Source organism: Oryx dammah, unplaced genomic scaffold, assembly GCF_014754425.2.
Source record: "Oryx dammah isolate SB20612 unplaced genomic scaffold, SCBI_Odam_1.1 HiC_scaffold_24, whole genome shotgun sequence".
In the NCBI taxonomy this organism is placed as follows: domain Eukaryota; kingdom Metazoa; phylum Chordata; class Mammalia; order Artiodactyla; family Bovidae; genus Oryx; species Oryx dammah.
The window spans coordinates 16,882,236-16,910,216 of NW_024070208.1; the positions used below are offsets into that span (position 1 = coordinate 16,882,236).

At 38.2% G+C, this 27,981-nt stretch overlaps 1 protein-coding gene across 8 annotated transcripts; it reads right to left on the reverse strand.

The window, feature by feature from the left end:
- Positions 1-2,587: 2,587 nt before the first annotated feature.
- On the reverse strand, positions 2,588-24,153 carry ESD (esterase D). 8 transcript variants are annotated; one of them, XM_040267253.1, is made up of 12 exons: positions 23,312-24,153; positions 20,811-20,884; positions 19,414-20,049; positions 19,099-19,138; positions 17,449-17,523; positions 16,792-16,880; positions 12,773-12,871; positions 11,220-11,344; positions 9,826-9,945; positions 9,026-9,124; positions 6,917-7,084; positions 2,588-2,829 (listed from the first exon to the last, which is right to left on the reverse strand). In XM_040267253.1, the coding sequence occupies exons 5-12, from the start codon at positions 17,514-17,516 to the stop codon at positions 2,749-2,751; spliced, it is 849 nt and encodes a 282-aa protein (XP_040123187.1). In that variant the 5' UTR covers positions 17,517-17,523; positions 19,099-19,138; positions 19,414-20,049; positions 20,811-20,884; positions 23,312-24,153; the 3' UTR covers positions 2,588-2,748. The 8 variants fall into 8 exon arrangements, with proteins under 8 accessions (XP_040123187.1, XP_040123185.1, XP_040123183.1 ...); XM_040267251.1 differs by lacking the exon at positions 19,099-19,138 and having other exon boundaries at positions 20,005-20,049; XM_040267249.1 differs by having other exon boundaries at positions 17,449-19,138.
- Between the last annotated feature and the right edge of the window lie 3,828 nt (positions 24,154-27,981).

Genomic DNA, 27,981 nt, shown 5'->3' on the forward strand with positions numbered 1-27,981 from the left:
AAGGAAATCAACCCTGAATAGTCATTGGAAGTACTGAGGCTGAAGCTGAAGCACCAGTACTTTGGCTACCTGATGCAAACAGCTGACTCACTGGAAAAGACCCTGATGTTGGGAAAGATTGAGGGCAGGAGGAGAAGGGGGCGACAGTGGATGAGATGGTTGGATGGCATCATCGACTCAATGGACATGAGTTTGAGCAAACTCTGGGAGTCAGTGAAGGGAAGGGAAGACTGGCGTGCACAGTCCATGGGGTGGTGAACAGTTGGATATGACTGAGCGACTGGACATTATGCTGGATCTCAGCAGACTCCCATTAGCAGGCCACCATACCGACAGGCCAACACTTGCGATTTCTCCCAACTTTAGCCCTTCAGGGAGGTGTACAGTGGCACTTCATTGTCTGCATTTCCCTGGTCTTAGGAAGTTAAACACATTTTCATGTATTTATTAATCACACTTACATCCCATTTTGATAAGTACCCAATCAAATCTTTTGCCCACTTTTCTGTTGGTTTATCTTTTAAATAATTAATTTACAGAGTTCGTTATATATTCTAGATGCAGGTTCTGTCCAATACCCATTTTGCAAGCACCTCCACCTATTTCATGGCTTGCCTCTACTAGTACTGGTGTATTGTTTCGTTTCGTAAAGGGAGATTAAAGAGAGCTTTCACAATATTTACAGTGATCCAGGAAATGAGTCAATTCCTTTGCCTCCTTCTGTCAGGTGACTATTAGAAGCACACAAAACTAGTATTAGTTCATTTTTAGGTTATTTGTTATTATAAAGTCATGGAAATGGTTCCTTATTAAATGAAAGGCTGGGAATTTTTTCTGGTAGGGGAAACATTATACAGGTATATAAGAATATTCTTATATATATATATATATATAAGCATGCATTCCTCCCTCAGGCCAGTATTTGTGACACATGAAAGCAAGTTCAAATTTATTGGCTCCCCATATATCCTTAACCCACTCCAGTGTTCTTGCCTGGAGCATCCCAGGGACGGGGGAGCCTGGTGGGCTTCCGTCTCTGGGGTCGCACAGAGTCGGACACGACTGAAGCGACTTAGCAGCAGCAGCAGCATATATCCTTAATGGTCAATTCTGTATTGTAATTGAAAGGGTTTGTCTTTATTAGTTACCATTGGCTATGTTAGCAATTATTTACTGAGCATTTGAATGTTTTGCATTTACCCTGCAAAACAGCAAAGCGATTGTTTTCTTATAATGTTGTGACAATTTGTAAGATAACAGTCCCTAGTAATTCACTTAAATGCTAATCTAGCTATTGCTATGAAGGGATTTCTGCAGATATGATCAAACTCCCTAATTAACTGACTTTGAATAAGGAAGATTATTCTGGATTATCTGGTGGGCCTTACTCAGAAGGTATATAAAAGCAGGATTAAGGACTGAAACTGAGAAGAAATTCCAGCTGTGGACAATGGCCTCAATGGACAGTGGAGTCCCTGCTCCTGAAATTCCCTTCCTGACGGCACTTCACAGTTTGCATTTCCCTCCCTTCCCTTCCCTTCCAAGTCTCATGGATTTCAGACTTGGTTAGCCAACTCCCACAATGACACAGCAAATTCCTTGTAAAATGTCTCTTAATGTACATGTCTACCAATAGTTCTGCTTCTCTGGTTAAATCCTCAACAAATACAAAGATCATAGGATCACACAATTATTTTTCTTTATAAAGGAATTATCTACATGAAAAAATTTGTGAATTAAAAAATTTTTCTTATTAGAGGACACAAGTCTGTTCAGACTTAGAACCATTTGGGTGCAGTTCATTGTAGGGTTCAATCCTGAATCCTGATATTTAAATAGTAATAATTTTTTAAAAGTTTAGTCTAATTCACATCTACATAGTACTTATTTTATAACTTTAAAAACCTGATGTCTTCCTCTATTACCATGTAATATGCACTCTTCTTGAATGTTTAAAATGTATAACTTTTGTGCTCTTTAACAGAAAAATATATTTCTTTTAAAACAACCAGAATTCACCTATCATGTTTCAAAAGTGTGTCCATTAAGTTCTTGAAGGAACACACTCTGGTACTTACAAAGAGAATCATTACTTTTCTTGGCCGAAAGAGAATCATTACTTTTCTTGGCCGAGTTTATCAAGCTATATTTCTGCATGTAACTAAAGGAAAATATCTTTCACAGTAACATATGAAACAAGTTTCCTTATCTAATTTCAGATCTAATCTAGTATTTAATTCTTGTCTCTTGAGAGAGGTCCATAAACCAATGTCCACAAATCCATTTGACTCAACAGATAAGAAATATCGTTGACTGGGTTCTGTAAATCTGACTTCTAATCTTAGCTCTCCCACAAATAACTGTGTAATGATGGGAAATTCACTTAATCTTTCTGAGTCTATTTCTGTATTCACCAACTAACAAATACTTATTCAATTCAATGACCACTAGAAGCCAAGCAGTTGCCAGACACTAGATACAAAACAGGAAAAAAGACAGCCCATGCCTCTGAATCATTTCCAAATGATCTTGAAAAAGCTGTTAAGTATCAAATATTTCCCAAGTAAACACTGGTAAAGTAACTTTAAAAATCAGAAGCAGGTTTGATATATTTATTCAGTGAGTGATTCAACTACAGAATGAAGCATTTTTAGCATTATGAAATCCAAAGTTTTAAAATCTTATTTACTTGCAATTCTGTTTATTACAATTTTATAATCCTGAAGAGATTCTCTTATCTGAAGTTTTTCATGCATTCAGATATTTTGCATGATGTCTGATGTGATCAGCAATAAAGGTTGCAATAAAGTAGTAGCTGTGATCATAACCCTAGAAGACAAAACAGAGAGATGATGTTTATCTACCATTCAGAAAAGTCGATAAAGGGACATTAAATGTATGTTGCATGTCACTTAATCTGCTTGTAAATAATTAAACTATCACCATATGTGAACGGTTTCTAATCAAAGTAAAGCTTATTACACTTGTACTTCAATATTTTCACTGAAAAACGAATAGCAAAAATGTAAAAAGAAAAAAAAAGAAACATTCTGCACAGCCTAGTTTCTAGATGCTGCGAGTAATATATGCAAAGAAAAGAAATAACACATTAATTAAATGCACAGAATAAACATGTGTCATATCAACAAGGACATAAAAGACTCAGAATTTAGAGAGCTTAGGAACACAGGCAAGAAGTTTCAAATCCCAAAGGAAACACACACCCACCGATAAGAAAATGTTAAGACACAAAATAAGCGCACATAAACAATACAGAGAAAGAACATGTGCACAGCCAGATGCCCTATCCTGGGAAGTTAAACAGGGCCATCATAACTCACATGAAGAACTTGACCTCCTGTGCAGTAAAAGCCTACTATAGCTGAGGAAAAAGGAATAATTAATTAAATGCTGACATCTCTCAGCAATAAACCAAATTGGGTAAAAAGTCAGTAAACTTTTAAAAACTACCATGCTGCAGAGAGAAAATGTAATTCAGTTGAAACAGATTTCTATCTGGTCAAATAAAATCAGTGACAGGTGATCAATGGCAAAAGGAGAAGCAACCCTTCCTGAAGGTGTCCTCTGAGTACAAAGTAAGTACCTTTCAAGGGAAAAAGAAATTAAAAATAGGATGGGAAAAACTTAAGGGTGTTAAAAACCAGGTAATTTTTAGGACAGCCCTTACCCTGCCAGAGGCAATTAAAATATAAAATAGAATAAACCAGGAAAGATAAGAGTCTAAGAAAGTTTAACCTGAACAAGCAAATGGTCTGAGTGGAAGAAAAACGAATTTTTCTAAGCACTGAAGAAACAAAACTGGACCTAATAAAAAATATCACCTGCATTTCAGGGAACAAGGCAAAATCCCTAAGGTTTTGATGAATCAATAAACGTTCTCAATCTCTAACTTCCAGCAGTATGCAAAGCATATCTTGGGTACACCCATTAATAAAGAGTTCTACTTTGAAATCAAAGACACTTAAAAGCAATCTGTTTTCTATTTTCAGTGGCCAAACTGTAGAAGTGAATCTGACAGGAATGCTGTCAAAATTAAGGCTGAGCCTTGGAATTATTTGGTTTCACGTCACTCAATGATTAGACCAGTCTCAGTTAATTAGTTAGTTTAGAGCTGAAGGACAGTTTCTTATATAAAGCAAGTAGGAGACGAGCATTTGGCTTCCATGTAATTCTTGTTAAGAGGTCAAATATGCCCACAATTTTTAGGCCACAAAACCTGTGAAGCATCGTACCAAGTAGTACCTGCCAGTTTTCAGATAAAAAACGGACCGGACCGAAAACAGGTATGCGTGTATGCTCATTCGTGTCCGACTCTTTGCGACCCCACTGACTGAGCCCAGCAAGCTCCTCTGTCAATGAGGCTTTCCAGGCAAGAATACTGGAGTGGTGGCCATTTCCTATTCCCAGGGATCTTCCCGACCCAGGGATCGAACCCGTGCCTTTTGCGTCTACTTGCATTGGCAGGCGGATCCTTCACCACTGAGCCACCTGGGAAACCCTAACGATAAAGCAGAGAGTAAGTCCCGCAGACCTGAGGTAGTCTGAAGCCGACAGAAGTTGGCCTGAAACTCTGAAAAGTTGCCTCTCTGGAGCCACTGCCGAGGTATGGTCATTGTGCTGCGCATTCAGCTAAAACAAACCTAAACCTGACCTGCTCCAGACTGTGCAGTGACTCAAACTGGCCATGCTGGAAGCAAAGGGAACAGAAAACTGGGCCTGAGCTAAAAAGTGGGACTGATGATTTCAACACTTTCTCATCGTTAAATAAAAAAGAAAAGGAATGCTTTGTCTTCACTCTTCGTTAACCACAGACAACTACGTTTTTCAGTTGCTTGGGATATAGGCATTTTAGAAATAAATAAATTGACTTATTTTTCCTCCTCAAGAATTTCATCAGTGTTCTAATCCTGCTGCTTTTATAACAAACTCTAGAAAATTTTCAGTCTTTGTAGGAAGGCTGAAACTTTGCTGTTAGTGGTAACCACAAAATTTCATGGCATAAACTCAAGGGATGCAGAAGAGGCAACCAACAGCACTATTGCCAGGAAGTTAAAGTCATTTGGGAAAAAAACACGCTTTGTTATATCACTTACAGCTAGAGTTAATAAAATTCAACACACTGTTATCTTTATAATCAAATTTCTCAAGGTTGATCATTGATCTAAAACATGTAATTCTGATGATAAATGTTCAAATTAATCTATTAATAAAAGATTCTATTTTTAAATGATGGATAGTCACAAGAAAGGAAAAAGGCATGTTGGGGAGGATGTGGAGAAATGAGAACCCTTGTGCATTGCTGATGGGGATGTAAAGTCGTAGAGCTGCTGTGCAATATAGTATGAAGTTTCCTCAAAAAATTAAAACCAGAATTACCACATAATCCAACATGATCCACCTTCTGGGTATAATAACCAAAATACCTAAAGGCACAATCTTCAGGAAACATTTACACATCTGTGTTTATCGCAACATTGTTCACAATAGCTAAGACTTAGAAGCAACCTACATGGTTCAGTGACAGACGACTGAATAAGCAAAATCTGGTATATGCATAGGATGCAATATTATTCAGCCTTAAAAAGGAAGAAAATTCTGGCACATGATACAACACGGATGAACCTTAAGAGGACGATGCTAAGTGAAATCAGCTAGTCACAAAAAGACAAATACTGTATGAGCCCGCTTATGGGAAATCCTCAGGGCAGTCAGAGACAGGAAGTAAAACGGTGGTTGCTAAGGGTTGGGGGCAGGGAGGAATGGGGGGTTAGTGCTTAACAGGAACAGAGGTGCAGTTTTACAAGATGAAAAGAATTGTGGAGAGGAATGATGGTGAAAGCTGCCCAGCATTATGCATGTATTTAACACCACTGAAATGGACACTTACAAAGAGTTAAGGTAGTAAATTTTATGTGGTATTGTGGTATTTTACCACAATTTTTAAAAAGCTGAAAAAAAAAAAAAAAAAAACACCCAAACAGGTGGACAGGATAGGAATGGTCTCTCATCTGGTCATATAAGGATAAAATGAGTTAATGCTGTGAATACAGTTTTGTAAGCTTACACACTGGTCTAGATAACACTTATCATTATAAGTTTTAGATCAATGTGCCTGGAACATTACCCATAAACATATTACCCATATGGCATATTACCCATAAACATGAATAAAAATGTTTTTAAAAAGCCTGGCCATGTATAATTTTCAGGGTTCATTTGTCACCCTGAAAGAAAAATTTTGTTTATATTATGTTCTGAAGTGTATGATAATATAATTTAAAAAAAATAAAGGCAGAATTTCTTTAATTATAACTATATTAGCATAGAGTTAGGTGAGTAGTGAATAGTCAAAAGTATTTTAGCCAAGGAAAAAGGAAAATCTGCAAACCAACTGAAATCCAGTAATCGTTCTTAAACAATGAGCAAGCTGCACAAGATAGGTTAGTATCTAACTCAATAATATAGTGCATATGTGCGTGTCAGACAAATAATATACAGCTTCCGAGGCTAAGATGTGTACCTAAAGTGAAGAGTAATTAAGGTATAAGCTTGTCTTTTTATTTGACTGCAATAGCTGCACGTGTAAAGAAAGATACCCGATAATGCTGATGATTAAGTACCACCCAAGCATCAAACTTTTGAGCTATTTACTGATTTTACAGTAGGACAGAAAATTGTAAATACTTTTCATTGCCAAACGCTTTCCTATTTCTTTGTAATCTGGTCTTAGATATCATTAACTTAATAGGGAGGTTTTCACTTTGTCTTATTATAATTAGAAAATATCTTAACTAGAGGTACCTTTTCAAATTCTAAAATAAAATTTAAAAAGTACTATGGAATCTTGTTTTTTTAATAGTGAATTTAGACCAAGGTAAGGTTTCCTGGTACTTGCCTCTTGTAATCTGAAAACAACAGGGATTTTCTTTTCTGTACAGGCAGCTATGAAGTTATCAGGAAGTAACTGTCCATCGGAAAGGAACTCGTCCTCTTTCCCTTGATCAATTAGTATATCCAGCTGAGAACCTGGATAGGACTTCACAAGACAGGTAGCATCATAAGCCTATAAAAAGAGGAGAAACAATGAAAAATAAATTCACAAGTACCAGAAAGATATTCTTCAGAATATCCTATACTAGAACCAAATAGAATTTTAAGTCATTCAAGCTCTGAGGCTGATTAAGTTGGCTTGTCTGGTTTTTATTTATAAGGTCTTCAGAATGCTATTCTCATTACAGCCTCTTCCTTACTTTCAAGCTGTCCTAGACCAACAGCAAGGATTTTATATCTCAAATATTCTTTATTGTGTAACCTTTTTTCTTCTAAATCATCAGGGTTATTAACCACCTCTCAACTCCAAAAACCCTGATTTTTTTTCCTTTGTAAATCTTTTCACAAATTGACTGTTTCTTCTAACTATTTCAAATAAGCAGTCTATTTTTGTTTCTGCTTTTTGACTAATTCCAGGCATAAATCTCTCTTTTTCTATCTGCTGAAAACCACCAAATATCTACAATCTCCAGGAACTTTCAGGAAGACTTGAATAATCTGAATCATGTTAACAACTCAAATTTAGTATCTGAGGAGCTGCCACTAGTTACAATTTTCTATTTTACTATCCATCTTTAAATGTTGATCACTCATGTATATTCACTAACCACATTGATGGATTGATCAAGACAAACAAAAGATTTTCCCTTCTGAAGTATCATGCTTTTTCAGACTTGCTTTTTTTAGTCTTAAAAGGAGAGTGAAAGGAGACATATGAAGTCCAACTAGTTCAAAGTTCTATGATTTCATAATTCTGCATAGCCTCCTTCTTCCAAGAGTAAATTAAACGCTGGCCTAAACACAGCAACATTAAGACAGTAAAATCTACTGCCACTTGGAGAAAAAGGATACACATTCCTTTATAGGCTACCCCTCCCCTACTTCTCTCAATCAGTTGCTCTTTCACTCAAATCTTCTATTAGACCATAAGGCTCCTGTGGACAGGAAAGGAGCATCACCTTCTTGACAGAAGATTTCAAAACTCCACACAAACTCTGCCTATGGTGAAAACTCAAAACACTGATGAGCAAGCATTGTCAAGGCATTGTTCTCCAAGTAAATAATAGTAACAATTTTTGGCATTCTTCCAATATAATGAAAATCTAGGCCTAAGCAAAACAAAACTTTAGTGACTAAGAGATTAACTTTCCAATTCTGTTAGAATTTCAGTGACCAAACTTAAGTAAAATAGGAGTCCATGAGTACATGATTTTGAATAAACAGCAATGAAAAAAGGTTTTTTTTCCCCCCACTCAAGTATCTGCTACTTGCTAACAAGCACATGGTGATGAGCTCATTTGTTAAATATTCAAATTCTTGGTAGGAGTTTTCAAATAGCCCATTTCTGCACAGTCTTGGAAAAAAGGGCCTGTTTTATTTTCATCTAGAAGCATCTGCTCCTATGCTTTAAAAAGCAATCTCGCTGTTGGAAATAGACTCATAAATGTACATTACATACACAGTATCTATGTTTAAAGGCTGTTAAGCCTAGAATTAAAAATCTAAACCTGAGAGACACTAGATTTTGAAACAGATACACAAAATAAAAACCCAGGCCTCCTGGTTCTTCCCATACAATCAAGCACATAGTTAATAAGAGATAAGTCTAAATTTAGTAATGGGGGGTATTTTTCGTAATGTTAGTTTAGAAAATAAACATATAAATCATTAGCAGAAAAAAGATGTAGCCTCAGAATATCTGCCATAATTGAATACAATTTTAAAAAGATCCTTCATGGATGTTGTTACTGTTCTATGTATTCACTTTTGTTAATTATTTTTAGCTCTGGATGTTTGGGCTTCCCTGGTGGCTCAGATAGTAAAGAATCTGCTTGCAATGCAGGGGACCCTGGATCCTTACTTGAATAAGTTAGGAATATAATGTCTGTAGTGCAGCTTTTCAACAAATTTGAAAACTTATAAATGAGTATTAAGAGAGCCATCCAGCACCTACCTCCCATTTACTTTGATCTGTTCCCAAATATCCGGTAAAGGCTTTTTTGCCCCAAGGACAGAGCACTGGGTTGCAAAGTGGAGCAAATGCTGACACAGACTTAAGGCACAAAAATAAAACAAAATTTACAAACAAGTTATAGTTTCATAAGTTGACTATGCACAGATATTTGCAACTTGCTTAAAAACTCTGACTTGTTGTGAAAATCCCTGTGAACGATTTTTCTTCTGCTATACTATGAGCTTAGATTATATGCCTCTCCAAGATCCATCATCCTTTGTGTATTCTATTTAAAGAGCTAATAAAATATAATTGCTAAAGCAACAAAGCAGTACATTACATTTTCATTAAATAAGGCACAAATGAAAGTTTATGATGAATTTCTACTCAGTTTTTGCATTTAAAACAATGGAAAATCAGAGTAAACTTTATGTGAGAATATTCTTGATAAAAATATAAGTAAATCATAACATACTGCTACAATAACATTAGTCAAGACTAACTTTTAGAAAAAAAGAGCCTAGAAAACTATAGTTTGAATAGAAGCTATGAAAATTTCTTGATAATACCTCTAGCAGACCAATGAGAAAACACTGGGATACAAGGCCTATTCTTTTGAGTCTGTAGCATATATTGTATGGTCAATTTAATAGTCTTCCCCCACAATCTCTTGAAATTCCCAACACTACAAAAGTTTAGTCCCAATACTAAACAACAGTATCTAATTTCAATCTCTGTAAGTTCCTAATATTGTATTATTCAAGAGAAATATCTGTCACTAGCAGCTTAGGTAATCTTACTTTGTATTTTCCAGGATTCTTCAAAGCACAAATCAGAGCGCCATGGCCTCCCATAGAGTGGCCAAAAACAGACATCCTTTCGGGGTCCACTGGAAAATTGTCATTTACGAGTTGGGGAAGCTAGGGAGAATTTAATGGTGGGACAGAAAATATGAGAGAAGTGAGTTTAGACTCTTTATAAGTTGTATAAAAAAATCAATACTTCCAAATCACAGTCTTAAAATGGTTTACACCGTAAAGATTTTTTAAAAAATGCAGGACAACGATTATTAATATATCACTGGAGAATATATGATACATCACCCTTAGAAAGCAAATTTAAGACGATAATGCAGAAAGAAACTTCAAAATGTTTTAAACTTTGATCCAATAATTTCACTTCCTGGAATTTATTCTATGGGAAAAGTTCTTACGGGTAAAAAAAAATTATACACAAAGATAATCAATGCAATAATACACATTATGGTAAAAGACATAGGTAAACATAAATAGCTCCATTAGAAGAAAGTAAATCATGGCATATGATGGAATACTATCCAATTCTTAAAATTATGTTACAAATAGATCAGAATATTAGAAAATATTTGTTTTACATAACTAAAAAAGAACAAGATAAAAATGTTTCACAATTATATGAAAACTAGTCATAAAACAAAGTCTGGAATATACCAAAATATAGTTGTCTGGGGTGACAGAATTACGCATGATTAAAATTTTATACTGTTATTTCTGAATTTTTATGATGTGGACATTGTTAAAACCATAAAATTTAGAAAAATGCATAAACTGTACACAAATATTATTAATAGAAGCAATGCTTTACCACTTATCCTTTCTGATTATGATTAATCCCTGTGAAATATGTCTGAATGAACCAACTACCAGAGAAATGCAAAGTGTTTTCATATACTATTTGCTTTGTATAACCTGGTCAATGTAAACAGGTATCAAGATAATTATTAAATTCTTTAAAACTGTACTTAGTGAATTAAAATTGTAGAAAACAGCAGTACAGTACCAGTAAACTTTGGAATCTTTACAAAGGTAATTAGTAAATATACACTAAAAAGGCTTCCCAGGTGCCACTAGTGGCTAATGCAGGAGACTCAAGAGATGTGGGTTCAATCCCTGGGTTGGGAAGATCCCCTGGAGTAGGAAATGGCAACCTACTCCCGTATTATTGCCTGGAAAATCCCATGGACTAAGCAGCCTGGTGGGCCACAGTCCACAGGCTGCAGAGAGTCGGACATGACTGAGCAACGGACCACATCACATCACAGATACCAAACAGATTCAACAATACCATTCCTTAGTTTAAAAGACTAGAAGGACCTTGTGTCTAAAATCAAGCTTTCACAGTCATTGATGAATAATTACAAGGTAAATTAAATTACCTCCTTCGTTACGTAAGAGTACATTCTATAGTTAGTTTTCCAAAGATCTTCAGTAGCATCGACATAAAACCCAGCGCCAGTGCCAAAGTCCCAGCTGTCCTCTTCTCCTTTAATATTACAGCCACCTAATTAAAGAAAAGTCTCGTGGTTTCATCTACTCTGTTAGTAATGGCCCACGTTTAACAAGACACTTTAAAATGAACCTGAATATTCAGTTGCATCAGAGCTTTCACTGGACATTGTGAGCTCTCTGGCCTTTTGGGGCACATACTTCCTTGCCCTCTTGAGTGAGGTCCTGTGACTAGTTTCAGCCAATGAGGTAGGAAAGGGAGGACACGGTCCTCCAGGCTGGGGTATTCACTGGCTTTCTCTGTTGATGTTAGAAGCTCTTAAGTGTTCTGAACATATCCTCACTCTGTTTTACCTGTCAGAGGGTTTCAACCTTCTTTCTATCCTTCATAAATGTATTGAAATTTCTTTTTTGATGACCCTCCTCACTACCCCAACACTTCTTTGCTTCTCTGTACCACTGCGATCTCAGAAGGGAATGGGGACAAATGCTTGTGCTCAATTTGCTATCTTGAACTGACAGCGAAAATGTCTTCTTATATACTCTGGAATCATTCCATCCTGTTTCTCCTATTTATCCATCCCCCAGTGGAATTTTCTTACATTCTTTTTTAATTAATTAGGTTTTATTTTATATACTTGCATGCAGTTTAAAGTCAACCACTTTTCGAATAAAATCATAGTGATATGTAATTGGATGGAAATGACCTCTTTGTAAGAGTCAGTCTGCTCATCCAGGAACATGGCACTTTTCCACTAATGATCATTAAGAATTTCTTACGGTTTTCACTTAAAAATAAACCTTATTTTAAAAGTTTATTCTGGAGACATCTTATATTTTGATGCTCTTCTGAATTAAACATTTCATTACATTTCCTGTGAGACATGTTTTACTTTTTGTATCATAGGGGCTGTGAAAGGAAACACACTGCTTCCCAAGGCCGGTCATTCAACTTCCAGATAGATTTAGCTTCCATTTAAATTCCATTTCCTGACCCTTCCAGGGTCACAAAACAAGTTTCAACAATCTGATGGATTGAGTTCTCAAATACCTGATACTCTCATTTCTCTAATGTATACATTATAATCACTTGTATTAAAACTAATATTTGTTTAACTGCATGACTGATGACTAACAGAAATGAGAAAAGATAATTACTACACGACAAGACAGGCTACCCAAGGAACAAAAAAATTATTTCCTATGTATTGTGAGTTATTTTGGTACCAGTGCCAATATGACAAAGATTAACTGAGTTGCTCAGTCTCTGCTTTAAACTGTCAATCTATAAAACGGGAATAGCAAAACTGTTAGCAAAATTCAGTGAGGAAAATATATAGTATGGTATTTTAGAATCATGATGTTGCTTGAAAGATTAGTAAATAGCAAAAATACAAAATAAATTCTGTATATAAAATCTGCTTGTAACTCAGTCTTAAAGATTTATACTTTTACAAAGGATCTCTGGAATAAAAACACTTACGAGGGCTGGTATCTGGAGCAATGACGACAAGGCCATGTTCCGAAGCAGCTTGATGATAACCAGATTTTGATATAAAATTTTGTTCTGTGCAAGTTAAGCCTAAAGATTAAAAATATTGTTATCTCATGCTATACTGTGAACGGCTTATAAGCTTTAATTTTTTTACAATACAAGAAAATAAGCTCAGTTACTATTAAAAAGGTTTGTTGTTTTTTTAAAGAAATCATGCTGAAAAAGACACTAAAGTTTCTCTTTTCATAAAATTTGTAACAGTATCAATCTAAGAATTGTCTTAGGTTAAATGATCCCCCAGCTGTCTTTTCAAAGTCACCCATGAAAATTTCAATTACAGAAATCATTTGGACTAGATGTGTTTGGGAATTCAGAATTTTTCAAACCGTAGAATGGCAAGATGGTGCCTAAAGCAAATGCTGTAACAATCCCAATGGCGTGTTATCAAATATGCTAATTCTATTCCTGCATCAAAACATAAATGTTCACAGTGAGATAATATTATGGTCATCATAATACTATTTTTATATACAAGTAGTTCTCAGCAATAAAATTTGGACTAATCATCTTTGAATTTCGCAGTGTACTAAGAAAAGAACCGCTGCTGCTGCTGCCAAGTCGCTTCAGTAGTGTCCGACTCTGTGCGACCCCACAGACGGCAGCCCACCAGGCTCCGCCGCCCCTGGGACTCTCCAGGCAAGAACGCTGGAGTGGACTGCCATTGCCTTCTCCAATGCATGAAAGTGAAAAGTGAAAGTGAAGTCGCTCAGTCGTGTCCGACTCTTAGCGAGCCCATGGACTGCAGCCCACCAGGCTCCTCCATCCATGGGATTTTCCAGGCAAGAGTACTGGAGTGGGATGCCATTGCCTTCTCCAAAGAAGAGAAAAATGGTCACCAAATATCTTCCTTAATTGAGTTTTAGTTTGAGTTTTTACAACTGTTCCTGCCATTTTTCCTAGCTCTTTTTTTAGTCATGTGATAGAAGAGATAACAATTCTCTTATTACAGGAGCCTAATACTATTGATATAATGATGTGAGAATGGCCAAGAATGAACTGGCAATAGAAGCTTGAAGTTAAACACCATTTAACCCAACAGCCCTTTTCTAGTTGCTGCTGCTAAGTCGCTTCAGTTGTGTCCAACTGTGTGTGACCCCATAGGGGGCAGCCCACCAGGCTCCCTCGTCCCTGGGATTCTCCAGGCAAGAATACCGGAGTGGGTTGCCATTTCCCTCTCCAATGCATGAAAGTGAAAAGTGAAAGGGAAGTCGCTCAGTCGTGTCCGACTCTTAGCGACCCCATGGACTGCAGCCCACCAGGCTCCTCCATCCATGGGATTTTCCAGGCAAGAGTGCTGGAGTGGGGTGCCATTGCCTTTTCTAGTAGACAATGCTAAATGTCCCAATATGCCTGATAATTAGCAACACTAAAACTTACTGATTTGCATGAAGCAGAATAAATTAACTACACAACATAGTTTCTATTTATTCCCCAACAGCCAGCACAGAGAGTTATGAAATGGTTACCCAATAAAGATGTGCTAAATGAATAATTATAAGAAAGTTACAAGTGTCACTGGATAAATGTTACTAGAGTTTATGGTTAAATAAACCGTTAGGACATATATATTTTCACTAGTTATGGCAAGGGAACAAGGTCCTTGTTCATTCTTCTCAGAATGCCTTTCATAAACACTGGAGCCAGATCATGGTGGAGAACTGCCTCAAATACTGATAAAAGGTCAGCAATTTTAATTAAATGTAAATGTAATATAAATGCAAATCAAATGTAACCTTAATGTAAATGTGTTCAAAGGAGGCAGGGTAATAGTGCAGACTGCATGAGTTTTGGATTTCAAACAGTATCTGGTTGTAAATGTCATTCAACTCCTTCTTAACTAAACTAAGTTAAGTTAGTTACTTAACTATACAAGCAACGAATATTTTGAGCCTCAGTTCTTCCATATGAAAAATAATAGGGATGATATTACCTATTTTTACCTCATAAGGTGGCTATGAGGATTAAATGTGATAAGGTGTAAAGGGTCTTAAACTGTCTGAGACACAGTTCAGAGTCGTGCATTTGGGAAATGGAAATGTATTTAGAGATCAGAGGAAAAAAAAATTTTTTTTTCGTTAGTCAGAACACAAATTTCCTGATTAAGATAGTAGGGTGTAAACAGTACTCAGGGAAATGAAGATACTTCTACTAGCAGAATTGTGCGCAAGCATATGACGATGGTTACTATTAATAATAGCTATTTGGTCAACTATACTTATTTTATATGAAGAGCTGGGTTGTTTTTTTTTGGGGGGTAATAACTTTATTGAGGTATAACTCAGATGCCATACAATTCACTCCTTTAAAGTATACAGTTCAGAATAAAGATAGTCTGATTTCAGTTAATTTGTAACAATTGATGCTATCTTTCTGTCACTGTTTTCCTTCAATTAACTGGGATGTAAACCTTCCAGTATTCTTCTGTCACTTTTTCTCAAGTGCGCTGGTCAATCTTACCTTTTTTCAGAAAATCAAGTCTTAATTTCCAAGGTTTATCTCTTCTTTAGCATCTCACTACGGAAAATGTCCTGTCATTTGATGTAAACAAATAAACAAACTATTTTCTATATTCATAAAGCTCAGATGATACATCTTGATAGATTTCAATTACAGTTAAGAATTTAGGACCTTATTATTACAGTGCCTATTATACAATACTCTGGTACATCTGGCCTGGGTTATTATTCTTTTAACAAGAAATATGACTGAAGTAGCTCTCACAAGAAACAAAATTCCAAAAGAACAGGAGAAAAGAATGAATACGGCTTTGGCCCATGAATCAGAAAACGTGTTCACTCCTGTATGTGATTCTGAGTAATATATAATATCCTGGCCATGCTTACATGATTTCTAAAGCATCTTTAGCTGTATAGTACTATCTTTCTAAAACAAACATGGGATCTATCACTGCTTTCGGCACTGCCCAGCGCTCTTCCAGCAAAACTGGTTTGCTTTCTCCAGTCAAAGAAATGAGATGCTGAGTTAAAGTTATGTATGTACTTAATTTTTACCTTTTAAAATGAAATATAATTCTCAGAGAGTGATAATTTGGTGAGGAAACATACATAAGGGAGGATTTAGTAAATCAAAGTTATAAGAAGCAATTTTAAAGAAACAACAATACAACTCTATGACATAATTCGGTTTTCTATGAGTCTCTTAAAATGTTTGCTTCTAAAGATGAAGTGCCAGGATCTTGTGAAAAAGCTCTCACAACCCACTGGACAGTCTTTGATATTCACCAGTGATTAAGAAGAAGTCTTCTGTGATGTTCCAGATTGTCGGGAGAGAAGATGCAGGTGCAATTAAAACATTCTAGAGAACACTGTAAGAAGTTACTTGTCTGTGGTTTCCAATTACCATATGACAGGTGTCCCGATTTTACCTAACATTGTTCTATTTGAGTGGTAAAGTCTCTAAGAAATGTTTGGTTAGGCACAAACTAAATAAGTTTTCTAAGCTTTTGCCAATGAGTCTAGAACTTTATATCTTCTGCTAAATTATGTGGTCTAACTGAAAAAGAAGTACATTTCCCTGGCTGGCTCAGTGGTAAAGAATCAACCTGCCAATGCAGGAGACACAGGCTCGATCCCTAGGTCGAGAAGATCCTCTGGAAAAGGAAATGGCAATCCACTCCAGAATTCTTGCCCAGAGATCCCATGGACAGAGGAGCCTGGCGGGCTACAGTCCATGGGGTCGCAAAAGAGTCCAACACGACTTAGCAATTACACAACAACAACACAGACATGAAAAAGAGGTAATGAAAGAAATATAATTCAGTAGGTTTGAAATTATTCTCAGGATAAAGCAAGAGCAGACTATAGGCTCCTCAAGTCTTTTATAAATCGTTAAGAAAGCACACCAAAAAGTCAAGATGGAAGAGTAAGATAAGCCAGGAAAAAAAGAAACAGAAACTCCTTTACAAAACTCAAACGCCTAACACTTACCAGACAGCCAGTATAGCACAGGGCACTTTCTAGTTTCTGCCTTTGGTGGTAAATAGACAGCAAATTTCATTTTGCACTTCAGTTCAACACTATAATTTTAACAGACATAAAAAAAAAATTGCCCCTCATTAGTCAGAAAGAAACACAAAACAAGTGATTTAATGTCCAGAATAAGTGATCTCGTCAACATTTTAGGGATATACCCCTAGCCCTTAAAGAAAGAATGGGGCCAATTTAGCATACTAATCAACCTGAGCTTATGCTGTGCATGGTACACAGTCATTTGGAGAAGAATGAACTAAAACAATAAATATAATAACCTCAATATAAGCACGACAATTTTTAAAAGAAAAATTGTTTCTAAAGAAATGTATGAAATAACAAATCTAAAGATCTTAAACTACATGTTTGCTCACAGACACTGAAATGGACCACACCCTTAATTCTCTTTTCATATATATATGAAATTTATATGTAACTTACAAGTAAATATCTTATTACTATCACCAATGTCAAAACTAGGTAAGATAAATTTGATAAAAACCACAGGTTTTCCATGTAAACAGTTATTCATGCAATCGTGATCTTTCATGGACTTAAAGATTTAAGTAGGTGGAAGCAGAGAGAGATCTAAAATTGTATCCTCTTTGTAGTTACCTGTCATGTTCAAAAACTTTCTGCAGTCCGCCAAAGCACTTGCTGCTGGAAACCTGTTTCAAGGCCATTCTTCCCCTATTAGTGAAGAGGGATCTCATCAATCTCCAGAGAATTAGCTCTTAAAAAATTTGCAACAGAACTGTTTTCAGATAAAGTATCTAAACATATGGCTGTCTGCCACCTCGAATTTTTTTCACACGCTAATTTTCTGGTAAATCATATTATGGAAGTGACTAAGTTTATTAGGTACACTTACACTTGTTATATTCACTTCAGAAAACTTAAGTACTCTGGTATGTCATTAACTAATTTATTAACAAGCTTCATGATGTGTATGTCTGTGGACTGCCCCAAATTCCTTTCAGAAAGCGAGAGAATACAAATAAGTTATTGACTGATTACTTTAGCTTAGAAGATTAAACACTGTTAATAGTTTGCTGTGAACTGTAACAAAAGAGTCAATGGTATGACTGATTATGGCTGGTAAGAAAATGGGAGGAAAATGATGTAACAGTAATGGTTTTGATAATAATAAGAAAGAACAGGTATTCAACACTTAGAGCATAGGCACTTTCCTATACATTAAACCAGATCAAATTACTCATCCTAGCAGAGTATTTCAGAGAAAGTGCTGCACAACTTTCAGATCAACATTTCTCCCTTTAAAACAAACCAGCAAGTAAAACACAGGGCTGTCCTAAGTGAATTAAAAGTGAAAGTGAAATCGCTCAGCCGTGTCCGACTCTTTGTGACCCCATGGACTGTAGCCTACCAGTCTCCTCAGTCTATGGAATTTGTCAGAAAAAAATTTTTGAAGTTTGGTTAATTCTCTTCTCTCCAAAACATCTTAAAGTTTTCATGAATAATTTTAAACTTAAATGTTAAAATACCACACATTATTAATTTTTAATAATAATACCAAAAAAAAACCCCCACAAAAAACTGGAACACCATCTTTTATGTATGGTTAAGCACCCACTGAGCAAAGAAAAACCAGACTGATTCTGATTTGTATTTCTCAAGGAAGGATTCCCTTTCTTTCCTTATTACAAATCAGTAAATCATACACACTAAATAAAAAAATCCTCGGATCCCAGGAACAGGTAGTACGACTCTGGTGGTCTGTTCGGTGAAATCCTCTACTGTATACTAGTCCAGCTGTGCTGCTACAGTTACTCTAAAAAGACATGTAAAAACCATCTTGGAAAGCTTATTTGGGAAATGTCTTTGCAAAAGATTAGTTTCAACCTTACCTTTAGGTAATCTCCTTGATAAATCTAAACACTGAGCTTCACGCTGGAAATCTGGGGTGTGACCCACAGAGTCTGACCTCAGAGCCCCTCTGCTGCTCTGCTTTCCTGACTCACCAGAGGGTTTTTAAATACTCTTAAAAAAAACTTTTTTTTTTCCAGAAAAGATTGACTAATTTCACAGCATTAGGGTATTACAATTACAGAGGCACTACCTTCTATTCAAAGGTTTATGCTTTTAATCTTCAAAAGGCCAATTTTTAGAAAAAAATGATGTTATTAGTTACTGAATATTAATTTCAGCCATTCTTGTTCATGACTATGTCTTAAACAATGAATTAAAAGAGACAGAAGTACACTTTTAAAATATATGCACATGAGACCAAAGAATAAAATTTATCTGGTGGAATTATTCTGCAAGGAATTCCTATTTTTTAGACCTGATAAGTTGCTTCAGTCATGTCCGACTCTGTGCGACCCCACAGACGGCAGCCCACCAGGCTCCCCCGTCCCTGGGATTCTCCAGGCAAGAACACTGGAGTGGGTTGCCATTTCCTTCTCCAGTGCATGAAAGTGAAAAGTGAAAGTGAAGTTGCTCAGTCGTATCCGACTCTTAGCGACCTCATGGACTGCAGCCCACCAGGCTCCTCCGTCTATGGGATTTTCCAGGCAAGAGTACTGGAGTGGGGTGCCATTGCCTTCTCCCTTTTTAGACCTAGCAGGGACTATATCTGCTTTACCAAAACATGATACACTGAGCATATATCTAGTACATGAAAGATATCTAAAAATTATTTGTTGAATTAATGAATACATTTTAAACTTCTAGCTACCAAATTATGTGAAAGTTTTTAAAATTAACTTAATCGTTACCTCTATTGTTTTTATACTTTGCTATTCACCTATTTTAGTAACTTATCACTGGTCTATTTCTTCTATTCTTTGAATGCTCTTTTTAATTGAAACTCAAAATCAAGTACTTTCCATTTGGGCAAAGAAGACAAAGTGAAAATACTATTTTTTAAATTGGTAGAATGAATTTTTTTTAAAGCTTTTTAAGTTCTTTTTCCCCCTAACCACCCATTTTAGAAATTCTCTTCAATTATGAATGAAGAAAAAAGGCTCAATAAAAAATCAAGACATAAGCTAAGAAATAGATATGATATACTTTGACATATGATATACTAGGCGATTACATTTTTCGCTAAAATTTTCCTATGCTAAACACAGCATATTTTAAGCCAAGTTACTAGATTTTTTACATTCAAGTTCAAAAGTAATATATCAAAAATAAAATGTAATGTACCTGTCCAATTACTACTTTTTGGTCTGTACCAAAGGGTAGATGATCCTGAAAAAAAAGACCAAATGATGTATAAACGGGACATACTTTTTACAAGAAAGGCAACAGTCCACTACACATTTCAATAGAGGTATCTTCCTTTCTTAAGGTAGATGACCATCCACCCTGGGTGTGGCACAATGGGAAGGCCAGCTGACGGAACAGCATCGTCGCTTTACCTAGGCCCATAGTCTAAGTAAACTTAATACCTACTTTGCCACAAGGCCTCGTGTTTGGTTAAAAACTTTTCCTGGAATAAGATTCCAATGAAGAAAGATTTTTTTTTTCTTTTTAAATAAACAGAAAAAAGTTCTAAATCGTAATTTGGAAGTATGAGATATGATCAACTGCTGAGAGTGAGGAGCCTACAAAAGCAACGGAAGGTAAGAGGGAGCCTAAGCCCACTTGAGTTGCAGGTCAAACGTGTCATGCAGGGAGGATAAAGCAGGGGAGAGATGAGAACTTAAAGACACTGGGCTGACTGGCTAGAAAACATGAGCTGGTGAGAAAACTGGGCTTGTGAAAGATGGTGAAGCGAGTGCAACACAGGAACCAACAGAAACGTGTGCAGCAATGCACACCGAGCGACATTTGTCTGACAAGTGTTTCACTTCAGTTGTAGAAGAGATCTTGGGGGAGAAATGAAATTACTGAGTGCGATAGAATAATAAAAACACCCCTCTCTGAAACCCCAAAACAAAAACCAACACCACCCCCCTGCCGCCAAAAACCCACAGTGCCAATTTTCCTAGAAAGTCAATGAAATGTACCTCAATAGTCTTCAGAGAACAAAGGTTCTCTCAACTGCATGGTATCAACACATGCAACGCCAATTAGGTAAAAACTATTAAAGAGGAAGGTGTCTTTATTCACAAAGCATCTACTCCTCCAAAAGGCCAAACTGTCAGATCTTACTTTTGTCGCCTTTACTCATTGCGGCTGTCTCCAGAAATCCGTATTCCTTGTATTTTACCCATCCTTTCCTTCTCCTGAGAGTCAAAAGTTTTCCGCCTATCTCCACCTGGATTTCCGTTCCCATTCTCTCATGGACTTTGGTCCATTTCTCTGGCTGCAAATGTGTCCCCATCCCACTGGCTCTAAATCACCTGCACAGGTCTCCCCAGCATCACCCAATCATGGCACTACTCACCAGCACTTCTGCATAAAAATCCTTTTCCTCAACGAAATTACAGGGTCTGAGTTCTTCTCTTCCATTCTTTCCTTCTCCTCCCATCTCCCTTTCCTTTTTTGTTTACACTCTTTCCTTAACTCCCATCCCCAAAGTTTCAACTACATTTTTTGTGTGAAAGACTATAAATCTGCCCCTCTCCACTCAATCGTCCTCAAACATTGGTGCCAGAATTTAAATTTCCTGTTGAACCCATCTCACCTGATATGCCTCTGGCTAGCAAAACTCAACACATCTGAAGTTAAGTTCAATCTCCTACCTTCAAATCGTGATTTTCTATTCCTCTTTCTGCTCTTTCATCTATGCCCATCTTACCCAATTCTGTTTGTAATGTCTTAAAGTTATCCCCTCTTTGAATTCCCATTACCACTATCCTAATTATATACAAGAAACTAAAACTTAGCTTCCTACTTGTTTTTCTTCTTTTATGTCTCACAAAAACCGATCCTGAGTAGAGGCCTAGGGTTTTAATCCATTTATCTTACTGCTCAATGGAGCCCTACACAAGTCACAGTCAGGTCTAACATGGTCTACTTGGAATCACTCATCATTTAAATTTATTTTAAATTTTATTTTAAAATTGTGATAAAAACATAAAGGTTTCTGTCTTAACCATTTTTAAGTGCATAGTTCAATAGTGTTAAGTTGTATAGTGTTAAGTATAGTCTGTCCATTTGCAAACATGGTTAGCTTGCTCACATTAACTAGCAGATGACAAATGCTGGTCCACAGCCAGGATCCTGCTACAGGTGTAGAGAGTTAATCCCACCCAACTATCAGGCCAGTAGCTGAAAACCAGTATGTCACTGAAATGGAAGATATTGGCATTAACGATATGATTTTTTTCAAGTTTGATTTCATTAAAAGTTCACAGAATTCAAACTATGAACTGACAAAAAGAGCAGGATGAATAAAACGCCATATATACTTCGGTCATATTATTAACTGTGTGAAGTGAAGTCACTCAGTCGTGTCCGACTCTTTGCGACCCCATGGACTGTAGCCTACCAAGCTCCTCTGTCCACAGGATTTTCCAGGCAATAGTACTGGACTGGATTGCCATAACTGTGTACTAACCATAATCTCTTTTCCTTCATAAAAATTCACATGGCTTGCCCACAGAAGAATTTTTAATCCACCCTGGGGAAAAAAAGGAGCATTCATGAACTCCAGACACCTTAACTTAAATTGTCTTCAGTGGTTCCACACTAGTTTTCTGGGCTTGTTTATTTTAACTTAGTCAAACTCAATCATTCTAGTATAGTCTGGATGTTTCTACTGGGGGCCATGGTACAGTGATTTTAAAGTATGTTGTGGAGCCAGACGCTCCAGGTTCAAATTCTGGCTTCACTAGGTACTACTTCCTGGTAGTATTCTGGTCATGGTAGTGATTGGGGGCAAAGTTTCTATGCCTCATTTCCCCATCTATAAAATGGGGATATTAATAGGACCAATCCGATAGGGTTATTAATTCAAGCATTTACAACGCTGCTGGCTATGATTACTCACACTATTATTTCTGCAACCTCCAATGCCCTCAAGGTCCGTGCAAATGTCGCCCCATCAGAGATGACCTCCACGCCCCGAGACAATTCTGACAGCGCATTTACAACATGATCGGACTTCCCAAGAGCTTGCAACTGTGTGCAGAGAAGCGGGTTCCCCCTCCCGTGGGGACTGCGAACGTCTAGGGTCTGCTTCCTACATGAGTGGGGTGCACATCAATTTCACGCAGAAACAGCTACGGAAACGCAGTGGGCACTTAAGAAACAAGCAGCTGCTCAAGAGACTGCAGGCCCGAGCGCCCGGAGTTACAATTCTTGGAGGCTCACTGGGGAACGGGGTTTGGGACGAGGCGCCGAGCCTGGGGACAAAGTCCTCCGGCCAGCGCCCCTCCCTCGGCCTCCAGCTCCAGCTCTCCGCGGCCGCGCCCAGCGGCCGCGTTCTCAGCGATCGCACCCACGCGACCCGCCGCAAGGGCTCAAGAGAGTCCGCCCCCACCGGAACCCCCAGTGTCACCCGTGCGACACAGGACCCCGCCGGCCCGAGGATGACCAGGCCTCTACCCAAGCCTAGGCTCACCTCCGGTGGCGGCGGGAAAAGCAGCTGCACCAGAAGGGAAGTGCCCGGCCTAAATATGGCCGCGGGAGCCTCCGCCTCGGCCCAGCCCCCTCCTGGCCGCCCCACTCTGGGGTCCTGTTTCCCCAGTCTCTTCGCAGCCCCGCCCCTTGGCCACGCCCCCAATCCGCGTCCCCGTCCCCGCCCCCTTCCCTCAGACTTGCCCCTCCCACAGCGCTTGTGGGCCCCTCCCACAGCGCTTGTGGGCCCCTTCTCCCTTTCCAGGACTTGCCCTGTGGGCGCTAGTGGTAAAGAACCCGCCTGGCGATGCAGGAGACGCGGGTTCGATCCCTGTGTCAGGAAGAGCCCGTGGAGGAGGGCGTGGCAACCCACCCCAGTATGCTTGTCTGGAGAATCCCATGGACAGAGGAGTCTGGCTGGCTCCATACAGTCCATGGGATCGTAAAGAATCAGACACGACTGAAGCAACTTAGCCGGCATCCCCCTGTCCTAAGATAAGACGCCCCCCACGTCAAGGATAGGCCTTTCCCTCTATCCCCGCCCTCCCCGACTCCCTCCCACCAGACTCGCCCCGGAGGGGATAATGCCCAGGCTTGAGTGAACCTGAACTCTGGCCCTCGCTTAACTTGTGTAAAATGTTTTCCTGTAATCTTTTGAAGTTTTTTTAGAAACCAGGAGATAACTTCAAGCCCTAGCCCCCACCATCCCAATCTTTCACCTGCTTGGTTGCTGGAGTGAAATAGGAGCCATTTAAAAAATCTGTGCTGGAAACATACTAAGAGCTTCGCCTGTGTCCTGTTTTCTCCCTTCTCTGTGTTAGATGAATTGAGCAACAATAGTTGCTGGTTGCTTGACCTTCTGCTTCTGTTGCTTGTTTGTTTTAACCAAATTGATTATTAGTGTACTTTGCCCATTGAGGAAATTAAATATGATTACATAAAAAGCTTACAAATTTTTTTTTTTTAGCCAATAGTTAGACTGACAAATTTTAATGTCATCTTCTAAAAGACAAGGCTGGCTTTTGGGGCATGCAACATGCCCAGTGGAACAGGATGTCAAAAGGAACCTGTGCTTAGTATAATTGATTGCTATGCCACGTTGTTGGCAAAGTAATATCTCTGCTTTCGAATATGCTATCTAGGTTGGTCATAACTTTCCTTCCAAGGAGTAAGCGTCTTTTAATTTCATGGCTGTAATCACCATCTGCGGTGATTTTGGAGCCCCCCAAAATAAAGTCTGACACTGTTTCCCCTGTTTCCCCATCTATTTCCCATGAAGTGATGGGACCGGATGCCATGATCTTTGTTTTCTGAATGTTGAGCTTTAAGCCAACTTTTTGACTCTCCTCTTTCACTTTCATCAAGAGGCCCTTTAGTTCTTCTTCACTTTCTGCCATAAGGATGGTGTCATCTGCATATCTGAGGTTATTGATATTTCTCCTGGCAATCTTGATTCTAGCTTGTGCTTCTTCCAGCCCAGCGTTTCTCATGATGTACTCTGCATAGAAGTTAAATAAGCAGGGTGACAATATACAGCCTTGACGTACTCCTTTTCCTATTTGGAACCAGTCTGTTGTTCCATGTCCAGTTCTAACTGTTGCTCCCTGACCTGCATATAGGTTTCTGAAGAGGCAGGTCAGGTGGTCATCTCTTTTAGAATTTTCCACAATTTATTGTGATCCACACAGACAAAGGCTTTGGCATAGTCAATAAAGCAGAAATAGATGTTTTTCTGGAACTCTCTTGCTTTTTCGATGATCCAGTGGATGTTGGCAATTTGATTTCTGGTTCCTCTGCCTTTTCTAAAACCAGCTTGAACATCAGGAAGTTCACGGTTCACATACTGCTGAAGCCTGGCGTGGAGAATTTTGAGTATTACTTTACTAGCATGTGAAGCTGAGCGCCGAAGAATTGATGCTTTTGAACTGTGGTGTTGGAGAAGACTCTTGAGAGTCCCTTGGACTGCAAGGAGATCCAACCAATTCATCCTAAAGGAGATCAGTCATGGGTGTTCATTGGAAGGACTGATGCTGAAGCTGAAACTCCAATACTTTGGCCACCTCATGCGAAGAGTTGACTCATTGGAAAAGACTCTGATGCTGGGAGGGATTGGGGGCAGGAGGAGAAGGGGACGACTGCCGGGAGCCGCCACGGGAGATCCCACCCATGACAAGGTCATGTGGAAGAGAACTGTTAAGCAACGCTTCAGAACTCAAGGGGCTCCCTAGGCTTTCTGGAGCATCTACCCCAAAATCAGAATCTGTCTGTTTTACTATTTCATGACTTTCACCAACTCCTCTGACATTAACAGGGGACTTTTCCTGACCACCTTTCTCTGGAGAAAATTAACTTAGGGCTATATCTAATAAGTCTCCTGGACATGAGAGGAATAGTTCCAATCAAACCCCCTCTGTTAGCATTCTAGCTTGCTTGGCAGGTATATCCAGACTCTTGCAGCTACGCATATGATTATTTACATCCTCCCAACTGTGAGAGGCATGGAAAGCCTAAAACATAGAGCCTTTTAAAGAGTTAAAAGTTATTAGAGTAGTGCTGGTGTAGGATTTCATTATTGGGCCAATGCTTGTTGCTAAGTTCTCATATCTCTTATCCACTGTGCACCTGGGAGTGCATTAGGTAACATAGTTGGAAAGTAGGAAAAACAAGTGTAGCCTTGAAATTAACCACATCAGACTTTTGAGCTAATTGGTTCTTTCTTGTAACTCACTGCACCTTTGCTTCCTGAGAATGTAACTCTGTTCAATACTTTTTGAGGCTGACATAGATTAGAAATATAAGAAAAAACATTTCAAGGGAAAATAAGTTTTCTGGTTGAGAAGCCTTTATCTAAAGAGGGTCATAAAATGTTCACAGGCCTCCAAGGCCAGAAGATAATGTACACGATATTGTTTATGGGAAAGGTTTGCAGAAAAAATCCTGGTTTCAATAAAGACAAAACAGATGTAATGTTTGGGCTGACTCTGTATGACTTTGCATCTTTCATTTCCCTCTATGTATAAGACAAGGTATAAAAGTACCTTTAAAAAATAAAGCTATGGGGCCTCACTTGAAGAAGCTTGGTCACCCCGTGTTTTTCTTTTTTCTCTTTTTTTCTCTCTTACTTTCTTTTTCAGGCTGATCCCTTGGAACATAGAGGCTCCCTGCGTTCACTTATCTGCCTGGGTTTCTAAGACCTGAACGGGAAGACGTTCTGCGTCTTCACTCCCTCGGGAGACTGGGAAGGCACCTGTGGCCTCTGTGAACAGGGCAAACTTCTTGTCTTGAAGTTTTATTGGCTTTCTATGTAAACCAAGGAATATCAGCCTCTTTCTCTCCTCTATTTTCTTATCTATAATATTCTTTCCTTACCTCTCTCTAAATCATCCGCAGACGGTGTTTTTTCCTTCAGGTTCCCCTGGATCCTGCGGGGGCTGGACCCCGGCAGACGACAGAGGATGAGGTGGCTGGATGGCATCACTGACTCGATGGATATGAGTTTGGGTGAACTCCGGGAGTTGGTGATGGACAGGGAGGCCTGGTGTGCTGCGATTCATGGGGTCACAAAGAGTCGGACATGACTGAGCGACTGAACTGAACTGATGCCACATTGTTAATGAATTTGGAAAGGGCTCCCATATTTCCGTTTTACACTAGGCTCTCAGTGCAAATGATGTCTGAAAGCAGTGGTAGGTGAACTGTTGCTCACAAAAGAGTGGTAGTTGGCACTGTTGTTATAAGTAGAGATGCCACACAGGAGATTACCCATCAGCATTTTCCAGTGGCTCAGGCCCCTTTGGCCATAGCGAGCTGTAGATTGAACTAATCTGAGGAGCTGTGGATCCAGTGGAATTCAGGCTGAAGATAGTATTTACTTAATCAAAATGATGTTTTCATTTTGAGAAAGCATTGAAATGAAAATTTCAGTTTACTTTCTACTATTTTTTAATATAAATTACTGAAAAGGGAATTTTCTTCAAACTGAGTTTCACAACTAAAATAGAATACCCAAACTTGCAAGTTGTTTAAAATTGATAGGAAGTATTTGGAGAAAGTTAAGGGTATTTATTTGATAAATTGATTGCTGTGGGGTGCAGACTAGCCTAAGAACTATGACATGAAGTCTTCTACTGAAAGGTTCTTGTGTTGATACAGTGTGATGATAACCACAAGTGAAATTTAAAATACCTTTTACTCAACATGAATACAGCTATAATTTATAGCTTCAATAAGTTTCTGTTTCCTTAATACTATATATATAGTTTTATAATATATAATTTGAAGAGATATATGTATGCACCCACCACATTCATTGCAGCAAGACATGGAAGCATCCTAAGCGTCCGTTGATGGATGAATGGATGAAAAAGATGTGAGATTTTTATGTATGTGCACAGTGGAATGTTATTCAGTCTTAAAAAACAGGAAAATATCAGTTGGTACAAGGTAAATGAACCCTAGGGCATTATGCTAAATGAATATATCAGACAGAGAAAGACCAATAGTGAATGATTTCATTTATATGTTGGATCTTAAAAAAAAAAAAGGCAAAACCGAGAGCTCCTGGATATTAAAAACAGATTGATGGTTGCCAGAGGTGATGGAGGGGAGCGGGGAGGGTGCGAGTTCAGGGATAGAGGGGTGGGGAAGAGCAAAATCATCCAGATTTCTAGACTT